General features: G+C 40.2%; 1 protein-coding gene across 1 annotated transcript in view; it reads right to left on the bottom strand.

The window, feature by feature from the left end:
* Positions 1-6,704: 6,704 nt before the first annotated feature.
* Positions 6,705-13,078, bottom strand: part of MRAP2 (melanocortin 2 receptor accessory protein 2) — a gene marked incomplete at its 3' end in the record, with an annotated part of 45,879 nt that continues 39,505 nt past the window's right edge. The window contains exon 4 of the mRNA XM_079716805.1: positions 6,705-7,098. Within this exon, the coding sequence (XP_079572931.1) occupies positions 6,705-7,098 (394 nt within the window). The remainder of the gene's footprint in view (positions 7,099-13,078) is intronic.

The raw sequence follows: 13,078 nt of genomic DNA, 5'->3' as shown, positions 1-13,078 counted from the left end.
AAAGTCTCCCATAAAAAATCTAAACTCCAAGCCCATGTTTCATGTGGATATGGAATCCAAATGTGTACTCTATTTATGATTCAGGAATTCCCAAGCAAAAAATATAACAATTCCAGATTGATCAAATTACTTGGGGCCTTAGGATAAGCAATACAAAATTGTTCTCTAGGGAAACTTTTATAAAGCAGAATGTATGGGACAATCATAGGAAAAAATAATGCTTGCTGGAGAGCTCACACTACAGTACATGTGCATACATGTGCGCACACACACACACACACACACAAGACAAAAAATAGAAGTAAATAATTGGCCATGAGGAAGAAGTAGCTTACCCCAAATAGCAGGATGATTAAAATTATGAAACAATCTAAAAGAGAGCATAAAATAAATATGAATGAGTCATTAAAAAAATAAAATAAATCATAGAAAACACGAAAAATCAGGACATCATGAAAAAAAGATCAATTTTTTAAAAGAACTAAACAGAACTTATGTAAATAAAATATATATAATATCTGATATATAAAATTCAATGGTTATTGCAGAATATTGAGTAGAGTTCCCTGTACTACACAGTAGGTCCTTGTGGCTTATCTATTATGTATCTACTAGTGTGCATATGTTAATCCCAAACTCCTAATTTATCCCTCTCCCCACCTTTCCCCTTTGGTAACCATAAGTTTTCTTTCTATGTCTGTGAGTCTGTTTTGTAAATTTGTAAAGTTCTTTTTTATCATTTTTTTAGATTCAACATATAAGCGATATCATATGATATTTGTCATTCTCTGTCTGACTTACTTCACTTAGTACGATAATCTCTAGGTCCATCTATGTTGCTGCAAATGGCATTATTTCATTCTTTTTTATGGCAGAGTAGTATTCCATTGTATATATGTACCACATCTTCTTTACCCATTCCTCTGTTGATGGACATTAAGGTTGCTTCCATGTCCTGGCTACTGTAAATAGTGCTGCAGTGAACATTGGGGTGCATGTATATTTTCAAATTATTATTTTTCTGGATATATGCCCAGGAGTTGGATTGCTGGATCATATGGTAATTCTATTTTTAGTTTTTTAAGGAACCTCCATACTGTTCTCCATAGTGGCTGCACCAATTTACATTCCCACCAACTGTGTAGGAGAGTTCCTTTTTCTCCACACCCTCTCCAACATTTATTGTTTGTAGACTTTTTAATGATGGCCATTCTGACTGGTGTGAGTTGATACCTCATTGTAGCTTTGATTTGCATTTCTCTAATAATTAGTGTTGTTGAGCATCTTTTCATGTGCTTTTTGGCCATCTGTATATCTTCTTTGGAGAAATGTCTATTTAGGTCTTCTGCCAATTTTTTGATTGGGTCGTTTGTTTTTTTGATATTGAGCTGCATGGGCTGTTTGTATATTCTATAATAACCTATATGGGGAAAGAATCTGAAAAAGAATGGATATATGTATATGCATAACTGAATCACTTTGCTGTATTCCTGAAACTAACACAACACTGTAAATCAACTATACTCCAATATAAAATAAAAATTAAATTAAAAAATAAATAAAATACACTAATAATAAAACAATTCAAAGGGTGGGTTAAACAACATTTTAACTTGCAATATCTAGTAAGTTCATTAAAATTCAAGGGTAATCTCTAAAATAATTGTTTAAGAAGAGAATAAAAATACAGGAGCCAAAATGAATCCTTCAGAGTAGGCCAGTCACTATTCTAAAAGTTCTTTATATATTTCATCACTTAAGGTTCACAAGCTTTGAGGTGGATAGTATCCCTCTTTATATATGAAGGAAGTGAGTCTCACAGAGATTAGGTATCCTGGTGAAGACTGCACAGTTAGCAAGTGATGGAACCAAGCCCAGACAGGCTATCTCTAGACCCCATGCTCTTAACCACAACTGCAAGGTATAAAGCAGGAAAGGAGAAAAGCAAAGTAAATAGAAATCACAAAATAAAATGCTAGAAATAAAGCATCATTGGTAATCACGGTATATTTAGATGAAATAAACTCACAAATTAAAATTTATATTTATAAATTTCATTTGTTAATCTGAAACAAAGCAAAATTAAAACTTAAAACAGATTGAAAGTTTAAAAGAATAACAGAGAGAGGTCAAAAGTTAGAGATAGAAAAAAAGATATACCAGAGAAATATTAACCAACAGAAAGGGAATCATTCAAGCCTTCCCCACATTCACTATTTACTTGACACCCAGCTTAATTGGCCATTTACTGGTTCTGTGCCCAAGCAAAATACTGAATTTCCCAGGGCCTTGGTTCTCTGACCTGTAAATATAAGAAACAGTCTCTCCCTCCATCCAGCCAATTTTTATTGACCACTGACTGTGTCCCAGGCACTGGTCAAGCCACTTGGGACCTATCAGTGAACAAAATAAAGATCCCTGTCCTTGCAGAATTTATATTCTAGTAGGAGGAGCAGAAAATAAACAACAGACATAATAGTCACGTGAACTATATAGTATGATAGGTGATAAACACTGTAGAGAAAGAGCAATAGACTATGGTCTGGGAGATGGGGGTGCCGGGGCAGAGGTAAGGGAACTGCAGTCCCCAGTTTACAGTGAGATGGCCAGAGTTGGCCCCATTAAGAACATCGAGAAGGGGGTCTTTGTTGCTAGGGCTTCTGTAACAAAGAACCACAAACTGGGTGCCTTAAACAACAGAAATTTATTGTCTCACAGTTCTGGAGGCTGCAAGTCTGAAATCAAGGTGTCAGCAGTGTTGGTTCCTTCTGAGGATTGGAATCAACACTGGAAGGGAGAATCTGTTCCAGGTCTCTCTCCTTGGCTTGTAGATGGCCATCTTCTCTCTACATCTTCCCATCCATCATCCCTTCTATGCATGTCTCTGTGTCCACATTTCCCCTTTTTATAAGGATACAAGTCATATTGGATTAAGGCCCACCCTAATGACCTCATCTTAACCAGTTACATCTGCAACAATCCTATTTCCCAATAAGATCACATTCTGAAGTATTGGGGGTTGGGACTTCAGCATATGAATTTGGTGCCGGGGGGAGACACGATCTGACCCACAACAAAAAGCATTTGAGGAAAGACTTGAAATCAGTGAGGGAGGAGCCATGTGAATATCTAAGGCAAGAGTGTTCCAGACAGAGAGACCGGCCAGGGCAACAGCCCTATGGGTACATGTCTGCTGTCTTCACGGGACAGCAGGGAGGCCAGTGTGTCTGGAGCAGAGTGAGCCGGGATGGGGGGACAGGAGATGAGATCAGCCGAGGGGGTGGGGGGAAGAAAGCTTTGAGGTTATTGCAAGGACTCCAGCTTCTTCACTGAGTGAAATGAGAAGCCATTGCAGGATTTTGAGCAGAGAAGTATCCTGACTGAACTCCTATTTAAAAGGATCCTTTAAGCCTCTGTGTTGAGAGTTCTCACCGTAAGTTTACAAAAAATTAACTTAACACAGAGGCCACTTAGTGCCCAATAAATGTCACCTGTTATTGTTTATAAGGGTGCTGGTGGTGTCTTACCCAGATTTTACTATCCAGTGTGTTATTCCCAGCTGCTGGGGATGCTGGCCCACTAGTGCCTCCTTCTCTAGAAAATTGCCCTTTGGTCAAAGTAGAAGCTGCCTTACCCTGACTGGCTTGGTTTACCAAAGGTCATGACCCTGCCTCAAGAAAGAATGACTCCGTGATGCAATTTATGCCTCTTGTCTGATGGAATGAGCACATGTGACATATTGAGGAGACTCACAATGTTCTTGAGAATGTTATACCAGCAGAAACACTGCCAACTTGGGGACAGAGACAGAACAAGAGGAAAGAAGGCTGGCAGACTCCCCCACATTTTACATTCGGGGAACAGGTTGATAAACTACTCAGTTACAAATACATTCTACCCTTCAAGAAAAAGGAAGGACGATTTCAAGGGTACAGCTGCAGGCCCAGAGGGCAGCCATGTGCCACAGAAGATTATTTACGGGCCTTGCAACCTAATGGAATTAGCCCAGTTGAATTCTGAAATTGCTTGGAACTGGTGACTCCTTTCTCCTTTCCAGTTTCTCCCTTTTTGAACAGGAATGTCTAGAACTGGTATCCTATGCTTGTCCCACCATTGCATTTTATGAACAGATAACTTGTTTCTAGTTTTACTGGTCCACAGATGGAGAATTTTTCCCCAGGATGGATCATACAAAGGGTCTCACCCATACCTGATTTAGATGAATAAGATGATGTCATTTGGGACTTTTGAGCTGATACTATTTAGACTATATATTGGACTTTGATTTCATGGTGTAATATTTGAGACTTTGAAGGATGTTGGGATAAGATGGATGGATTTTGCATGTGGGATGGACATGAATCTTTGGGGCCAAAGAGAATAATGTGGTAGGATAATTCATGCCCCACCCCAAAACATATCCTTTCCTAATCCCTAAAACCTGTGCATATGCTACCTTGCATGGCAAAAGGGACTCTGCTGATGTGATTAAGGATCTTGAAATGGGAGATTACTGTAGGTAATCCAATGTTATCACACATGTCCTTATAGGAGAGAAGCAGGATGGTCAAAGACAGAGATGTAAAGTGGAAGCAGAGGTGACAGTGATACAGGGCCTTGAGCCAAGGAGTGTGAGCAGCCTCTGGAAGCTGAAAAAGGCAAGAAAATGGATCTTTCCCTAGAGCCTCCGTATGGAACACAGCCCTGATGACACCTTGATTTTAGCCCACTGACACTGATCTTAGACTTCTGCACTCTAGAACTGTAAGAGAATAAATGTAGGTTGCTTTAAGCCACTGAGTTTGTGGTCCTTTGTTACAACAGCAACAGGAAATGATTCAGGAACCAATGAACACGATGCATGTGCTGCCTGCTGTGTGGTCATAAAGTTCTTTGTCTCTGACCCAGGAGTCTTGTGTCTTCTGCCAGTTTCCACAGAACTGTGTCATGCTAACTTGCTAACTTTCAAAAGGGGTCAAATCTTAGACCTTTCACAGTTCTTGACATTTAATTAACAAAAATGATGGTATCCTCATGGATATTTTTCTATCTTTTGAATATCCTTCAGTCATCTAATAAATTTATTTCTAAATAAGATACCACTTAAATAGTTTTAAATCTTAATAATAAATAGCCCATGGTTTAAATTTTGTTACTTAAGTTATTAATAATAATATTTGCATTAGTAAAAGTTATTAAAATCAACATTTTAATGAATGAAAATAGCAAGTTTAATGAAAATAGCAAGTTTCTTTTTGCAAGACTGTGTGTTAACTACAAGAAATGTTCCATGCTTTGTCCTACTGTTTAGTGTTAGATTCTTAAAGAATAATATTTTCCTCAAAAGACATTATGGGAAAGGGGTTTCTTTTGGTGGAATAATTCCTAAATGAAATCTGGTGCATGACTCAGACCACTGGGATCCTAGAGATGATAGAAATTGAGACACTATAAACATGGAATCATTTTTAAATGAAATGAAAAATTGGATATGTGAAAACAGAGAAGCTGAGAAAATTCTGGTGCAATATATGGATTTATTTTTCAGCTTAAGCAAGACAGGTGGTAAACAAATCCATAATGAAAATGCCACCCAGAGATTAGCAGCTGACCATGCATGCAACGTGACTGTGCAAAACCAAGTCATTTCCAAAACAGTGTGCAGGTTTGATTCCTTCATGAAATTAACTCTGGGTTGCCCCAGGCCACCTTGAGTATCTGTTGATGGGGTATTTATAACCCATTCACCATCCCAGCTCAAAGCCCACACACTAGCCACATGACCATTACTTCCACATCTGTCAGGTAAACAGACAGCCTGACAATAGCACTCTTCTTGTTCACTAGCCAATGGCAGAGTAGTGAGGCCAGACACAGTTACACCAACACAGAGACACAGGAGTCACCTCCCCTCCCCCAGCTGACAACATTCCATACATTTCTGGGGACAGGATTGTCCTACAATGTACTGGTACTCATGAATTGGTACTCATCCCAGGAGAGGAGTGGCAGGGCTGTCTCCAGGTTTGAGCATGGGTGGCTGTAGGGTCTAAGAACTGCTGTTTCACACAAGCAATAGAAATGCTAGCCACAGTGACCATGAGAAATGAGACTCCTGACGTCCTGGTAGATGCTCAGGCCCCTGACAAAAGCTGGGCTCAGTTAAGGGTTGAGTGGGAGTTACAGACCTGGGGGATGCTACAACAAGAGCTAAGAGGCAGCGGCCTGGTTTATACTGCTTTGGGTATATCCAGCCTCATCCGAATACAAAATAATAAATTCACAAAATATTAGAACTGGAATGGATCATCTACCGTAGACTCCTCACCTTACAGTTAAAAAGGCAGCAGCCCAGAGAGGCAAAGCAACTTGCTGAAGGTAGAGCATGTTAGTGGCAGGTAGGAATGCAATATGCCAAACCCCATTCAAGAACACTAACACTGAATACGTGACCAAGGTTTTCAATGACAAGGAGGATGAGACAGTGTAAATACTTGGTTCCCCAAAAAGCCCCAAATGTGTTTAAAGGTATAAACACTCAGCTTAATCAGCATTCTTCTGAGGGGGCTCTCTTCTCTCTCTGTCTTTCTGTCTCTCTCTCTGTATCTCATACACAAACACACATAATCTTGGTGAGTGAAGATTTCTTGCTATACAAAGACAGACCCAACATCTTCAGGAAGACACTTTACAAAACATGCCTCTCAATCCAAGTCTTTGTGTGAGGTCTGGGCAACTGGCTTATTTTCTAGAACAATAGGTGGTTCTGAAATCAGGAGATCATCTTCCCCAAAGGAGGAGTTCTGGTCCGTGTGGATGAAGTTGGGGATGTCAAATTTCATGAGCCTGTTCAGCTCCTCCTCTGGCCGCCCACTGCGTCTGATGGCTTCCTGGTGTTGAAATTCACTGTCGAGGGCTGTGGTCTGGAGACCACCTTTGGCCTTGTCCAAGTGGTCCACTTCATTGATGTAGCAGTGAAAGAGGGACCTGGATTCCTCATTGCCCTGTCGAGAAAAGACCTTATCTGGTTCCAGTGGCCTTCCAAAGTCTGACACAAAGCTGTTCATTCTGAATCTCTTCTCCGAAGACTCTGCATTGCTGTAAACAAAAGCAAAATAAAAGACTGCTTACACTCCAGCTTAGTTACCTGCAGAATCATGGTTTTTGGCATCTATGGAATGCAAGTCCCTGTACACCGCACGCAGACAAACATCAGAACTGAGAGACGTCACTTCTGAACATGTACAAATAAAGCCAAGGCAAAAGTCACAAGGTGAGGGCCCTTGGACCATCCTGAAAAGAGACCTTTTGCTGAGGGATCCTTGATATTCTGCATCACACACCAGTGTTTCTCAGTGGGACCCTTGGATCATCTGCATCAGAATTACTTGAAGTGCTTCTTAAAACGCAGAATTCTGGGTTACAGTCCCTCAGGATCTCCGGAGGTGGGGACGGGTAGTCTGTAGTTTCATAGAATCCCCAAGGATCACTACTCGTGGTCAGGTTTGGAAGCACTGGCAGACAACAGGCCAGCCTGAACAACAATACTATCTCACAGGGGTGAGTTTCATGTTTGTCAAAGCACTGTTATATCCATTTATCTCACCCCATTCTCAAAACTGACCCGTGCTGTCACTTAGGCCAAGAATTATTATACCCATTTCACAAAGGCATAAGCTAAGGTAAGGAGGGGTCAGATTTACTGCTTGATTGACACAATCAGTGATAAGAGTGCGAAAAAACTCCAGTTCCTGAATCCTTGTTTCATTTAGTGTGGAACAAATTAGCAATTCAATGGTAATAAATTGGTGAATGGATGAATAAAATAACTCTCAATGAGTCCCACGAGTGCCTGACAGAAAGAGCAGGGGCAAACTGAATAACCTGATAGCCCACCTACTTTAACCACCATCCTTTCCAGATTTATAGAAAGGCGACTCCCACACAGGTAGTGACTCCGTAAGGTCAAGAATCATGTCCGAACACTTGCAAATCCAGAATAGAACCTGACAACAATTAGGCTCTGGAGTCTGTAATCTCAGTGATTTCAGTTCTTAAATCTCTTCTTTCCCATCCCATCACTCAAGATACAGCACTTATGACCAAGTTCTCATGGGGCAGGGGACATGGAATCAAGTTACAGGTATGAAAAATCTGATCTTAAAAACTAACCTCCATACTGTCTTGATTACTGTAGCTTTGTAGTATAGTCTGAAGTCAGGGAGCCTGATTCCTCCAGCTGCGTTTTTCGTTCTCAAGATTGCTTTGGCTATTCGGGGTCTTTCGCGTTTCCATACAAATTGTGAAATTTTTTGTTCTTGTTCTGTGAAAAATGCCAGTGGTAGTTTGATAGGGATTGCATTGAATCTGTAGATTGCTTTGGGTAGTAGAGTCATTTTCACAATGTTGATTCTTCCAATCCAAGAACATGGTATATCTGTCCATCTATTTGTATCATCTTTAATTTCTTTCATCAGTGTCTTATAATTTTCTGCATACAGGTCTTTTGTCTCCTTAGGTAGGTTTATTCCTAGATATTTTATTCTTTTTCTTGCAATGGTAAATGGGAGTATTTTCTTAATTTCACTTTCAGATTTTTCATCATTAGTGTATAGGAATGCCAGATAATCTCCTGCTACTTTACCAAATTCATTGATTAGCTCTAGTAGTTTTCTGGTAGCATTTTTAGGATTCTCTATGTATAGTATCATGTCATCTGCAAACAGTGACAGCATATACCCTGAGAAAACCATAATTCAAAAAGAGTCATGTACCAAAATGTTCATTGCAGCTCTATTTACAATAGCCAGGACATGGAGGCAACCTAAGTGTCCATCAAGAGATGAATGGATAAAGAAGATGTGGTACATATATACAATGGAATATTACTCAGCCATAAAAAGAAACGAAATTGAGTTATTTGTAGTGAGGTGGATGGACCTAGAGTCTGTCATACAGAGTGAAGTAAGTCAGAAAGAGAAAAACAAATACCGTATGCTAACACATATATATGGAATCTAAGAAAAAAAAAAAAGGTCATGAAGAACCTAGGGGCAAGACGAAAATAAAGACACAGACCTACTAGAGAATGGACTTGAGGATATGGGGCGGGGGAAGGGTAAGCTGTGACAAAGTGTGAGAGTGGCATGGACATATATACACTACCAAATGTAAAATAGATAGGTAGTGGGAAGCAGCCGCATAGCTCAGGGAGATCAGCTCCGGTGATTTGTGACCACCTAGAGGGGTGGGAGAGGATAGGGAGGGTGGGAGGGAAGGAGACGCAAGAGGGAAGAGATATGGAAACATATGTATAACTGATTCACTTTGTTATAAAGCAAAAACTAACACACCATTGTAAAGCAATTATACTCCAATAAATATGTTAATAAATAAATATAAACTGAAGAAAAATTTAAGCAAACATCTCATTACTTAGTGTAGTTGAAGCCAAGCATTCACCTACTAAATTATGTATTATTTCAATAAAAAAGAAAAAACTAACTTCCAAATTATCAAGAATCACCTGGATTTTAGGGCTCAGCAATCCTAGAAGCTTTGCCATCCAGGCAGCAGAGGGAATTTTATATCAGATTTATCTCCTGCTGTGATGACCTGGGTGACATCAGATGAGGAATTCCTCTCAGAAGCCTGAGTTTTTCCTTGTAGTGATAAGCCTGATTAACCAGTCTCGTTGCCCACTCCACAAGGTGATGTGAAGATCAATGATTGACACAGGAGTACGACATTCACTAGGTCATGTATTCAGAATTCAGAGAAAAATCATTTGAGCGAGACTGATGGAATTCTACTTTAATGCAAATTTAATAGGAATAGGTCTTATCTTTCAGTAAGTGATTTTCTTCCCCTCGTTGTCATTTCACCTAAGTTTAAAAGATGTTTGAGAACAGCGATGAGTGTGCCAGCAACCTGTGACCTAAGAAGCTAAAATGTCAACTAGGAAAAGAGGGGATTAACATGTTTGGAAAAAGCATGGTTAGGACTGCTGGGGTCACACCATCCCCCAACTCCAGGCTAAGAAGCTCTGAGTACTAGCTTTCCAGCTTGCCCGGAGCCTCAGCTGAGTGTGAAGGCCGACCCAGAAACCCAGCTGTGTACAGCAGCTCTTCTATAACCCAGGCTACATGTTCTCAGGATTAAATTGAGTCCATTGACCACCATCCCCGCCGCTTGTTGAAGAACAAAGGTACAGAAGACCAAGAGTATTTTGCCCCTCCCCAGGGCAGAGCCCAGGCGATAGACACTAAGATGCCTTCCCTGTTTCACCACCGCCCCCCGACCCCCCACCCCCCACCCCACCCCCGCTCTTTTCTCTCCCCATGATCTCTGGGTGTGGTAACAGAGCAATCTGTCTGTTTCTCCCTCCCTGAGAACAAGGGAAACGCCCATCTTTGTTCTCTTAGAGTCTGGTAAACATTAAATACTCAACAGACCATCCTGTTCTTCCTCTTTTGTTTCCCTGACTGATAAACTAAAAAAACCTGTATGTGAAAAATTGTGATCAGGGACACAGCTTGCTTCTATTCAGTTACTATTCATCTCATCGCTGGGCAATATTTACGTACTGAAATCGATAGATCTTAAATGTAAAATTCAATGTGTTTTTATTGATATATACACACATGTAACCACCCTCCCAGTCAAGATATAGAATAGTTCCTTTCTTCTGGAAAGTTTCCTTCCATTCAATTTCCAGCCCCTTCAGGTAACACTGCTCTGATTTCTATTTCCATTGATTAGCTTTGCCTGTTCTTGAACGTCCAGTCAATTTCCACCTCCCAGAGGCAATCTGTTTTGATTTTTATCACTGCAGATTAGTTTAGCCTGTTCTTGAAATTCATACAAATGGAAGCATGCAATATATAGCCTTTTGTACCTATATTCTTTTGCCCAGCATTATGCTTTTGAGGTTCATCCATGATGTCGCACACAGCAGTAGTTTGTCCTTTTTCTTGCTCAGTAATATTCTGTGGTACAAATACACTACAATTTGTTTATTCATTCTTCTGTTAAAGGGCATTTGTGTTGTTTCCAGTTTGGGGTTGTTATGAACTTTCTTGAAAAGTCTCTTTGTAGATACACATTTTTATTGTTCTTGAGCAAATACTAAGAGTAGAGTTACTGGGTCGTATAGTAGATGTTTCTTAACTTTATAAGAAACTGCGGAGTTTTCCAAAGTGGTTGTACCATCTTACACTCTCTCCACAACGCATGAGAATTACAGCTGTTCCACATCCTTGTCAGCACTGGGTGCTCTCCATCTTTGTAATGTTGGTCATTCTTGTGGGAGTGAAGTGACACTCCGTGTGATTTTAATGAGCATCTGATGTCTAATAATATTGAGCATCTTTTCATGCCCTTATTGGCTATTGGTTTATCTTCTTTTGTGAGGAGCCTGTGTGTGAGAATTTTGCCCGACTTGCATTTTCATTTTCTTAAAGATGTATTTTGATAAGCAGAAGCTTTACATTTCAGTTAACTTCAAATTATTAACTTTTATCTTCTATGTTAGTGCTTTTTATATCCTCTCTAAGAAGTAATTGTTGACCCCCATATCACAAACCCTTTGCTTTCTTCTAGAACCAATACAATAGCCACGAACCACAGATGGCTATTTATTTACATTTAAATTAAGTAAAATTTAAATTTTGGTTTCTCAGTCATATTACCCACATTTCAAGTGCTCAATGGCCACATGTGGCCGGTGGCCACCTAATTAGGCAGCACAGAGAACATTTCTGTCATCATAGAAAGTTCTATTGGACAGAGCTGTTCTAGGGGCTTCTACTTTGGGTTTATGATCTATGTTGAGATGGGGTCAAGGTTCATTTTTTCCCATATGTTTATCCTGTTGTTCCAGGACTGTTGTTAAAAAAAAAAAAAAAAAAGACGGAAAACTTTCTTTTCATTTGACCTTATACAAAAATCATTGTATTCTACACACAGGTAATAAAGAATAAGAAAATGAAAAAAAAAATTCCATTCACAACAGCATCAAAAAAAAGAATAGAATACTTAGGAATAAATTTAACAAAGGATGTGTAAGACCCGTCCATTGAAAATTTCAATGTTGCAAAGGGAAATTAAGGAAGACCTTAATATATGAAGAGATATACCAGGTTTGTGGATTGGCAGACTTCAGGTTAAAAGCCATATTACCATAGACATAAACTATTGAAGTTTCCTTCCTTCAAGGGCCAAAAGCCCTTCTCCCTTCTGTTTTTGTCTGCTAACGTTCACTCTCCAATACCTTCCAGTAGTCATTCATTATATTTTGTCCAGATTTTATTTTATTTATTTTATTTTTGCTTGGGTCTTTGTTGCTGTGCACGGGCTTTCTCTAGTTGTGGTGAGCAAGGGCTACTCTTCATTGCAGTGCGCAGGCTTCTCATCACGGTGGCTTCTCTTGCTGTGGAGCATGGGCTCTAGGCACACGGGCTCAGTAGTTGTGGCTTGTGGGCTCAGTAGTTGTGGCTCACGGCCTCAGTAGTTGTGGCTTGTGGGCTCTAGAGAGCAGGCTCAGTAGTTGTGGTGCACAGGCTTAGTTGCTCCGTGGCATGTGGGATCTTCCCGGACCAGGGATCGAACCCGTGTCCCCTGCACTGGCAGGTGGATTCTTAACCACTGTGCCACCAGGGAAGTCCTTTGTCCAGATTTTAAATTGTTATCTGCAAGGTTATACTGAAACATGCTACTCTGCCATTACTGAAACTGGAACCCATCTGCCTAATTCCTCTTGGCCCTTCATGAATCATCTTAGGTGCCACCTTCTTCCCTGACTCCTCCAGTCAGTTGGGATGTTCTCCCAGAGGACTGGGTGCTTCTCTCCATCTGCCTTCTCACTCTGTATTAAGCCCATTTCTTTACTTGTCTGGCACCTTTCTTAAGATGATCAGCTCTTGCGGCAGGTGTTGTGTGTTTCTTGTCTATGTCCTCAGTACCCAGCACCGTACTAGGCATAGGGTAGGTGCTCATTAAGTTTTTGTTAAATGAATGAATGCATCAATCATGAAGAGATCGCAAAACTCAAGCAACTCTTGCCTTGGCAGGAGGCCTC

The sequence above is a fragment of the Hyperoodon ampullatus genome, assembly GCF_949752795.1.
Source record: "Hyperoodon ampullatus genome assembly, chromosome: 12".
Classification (NCBI taxonomy): Eukaryota; Metazoa; Chordata; class Mammalia; order Artiodactyla; family Ziphiidae; genus Hyperoodon; species Hyperoodon ampullatus.
Note: the sequence above shows the minus strand (reverse complement) of the source record. Positions and strands in the feature narration are given on the sequence as shown.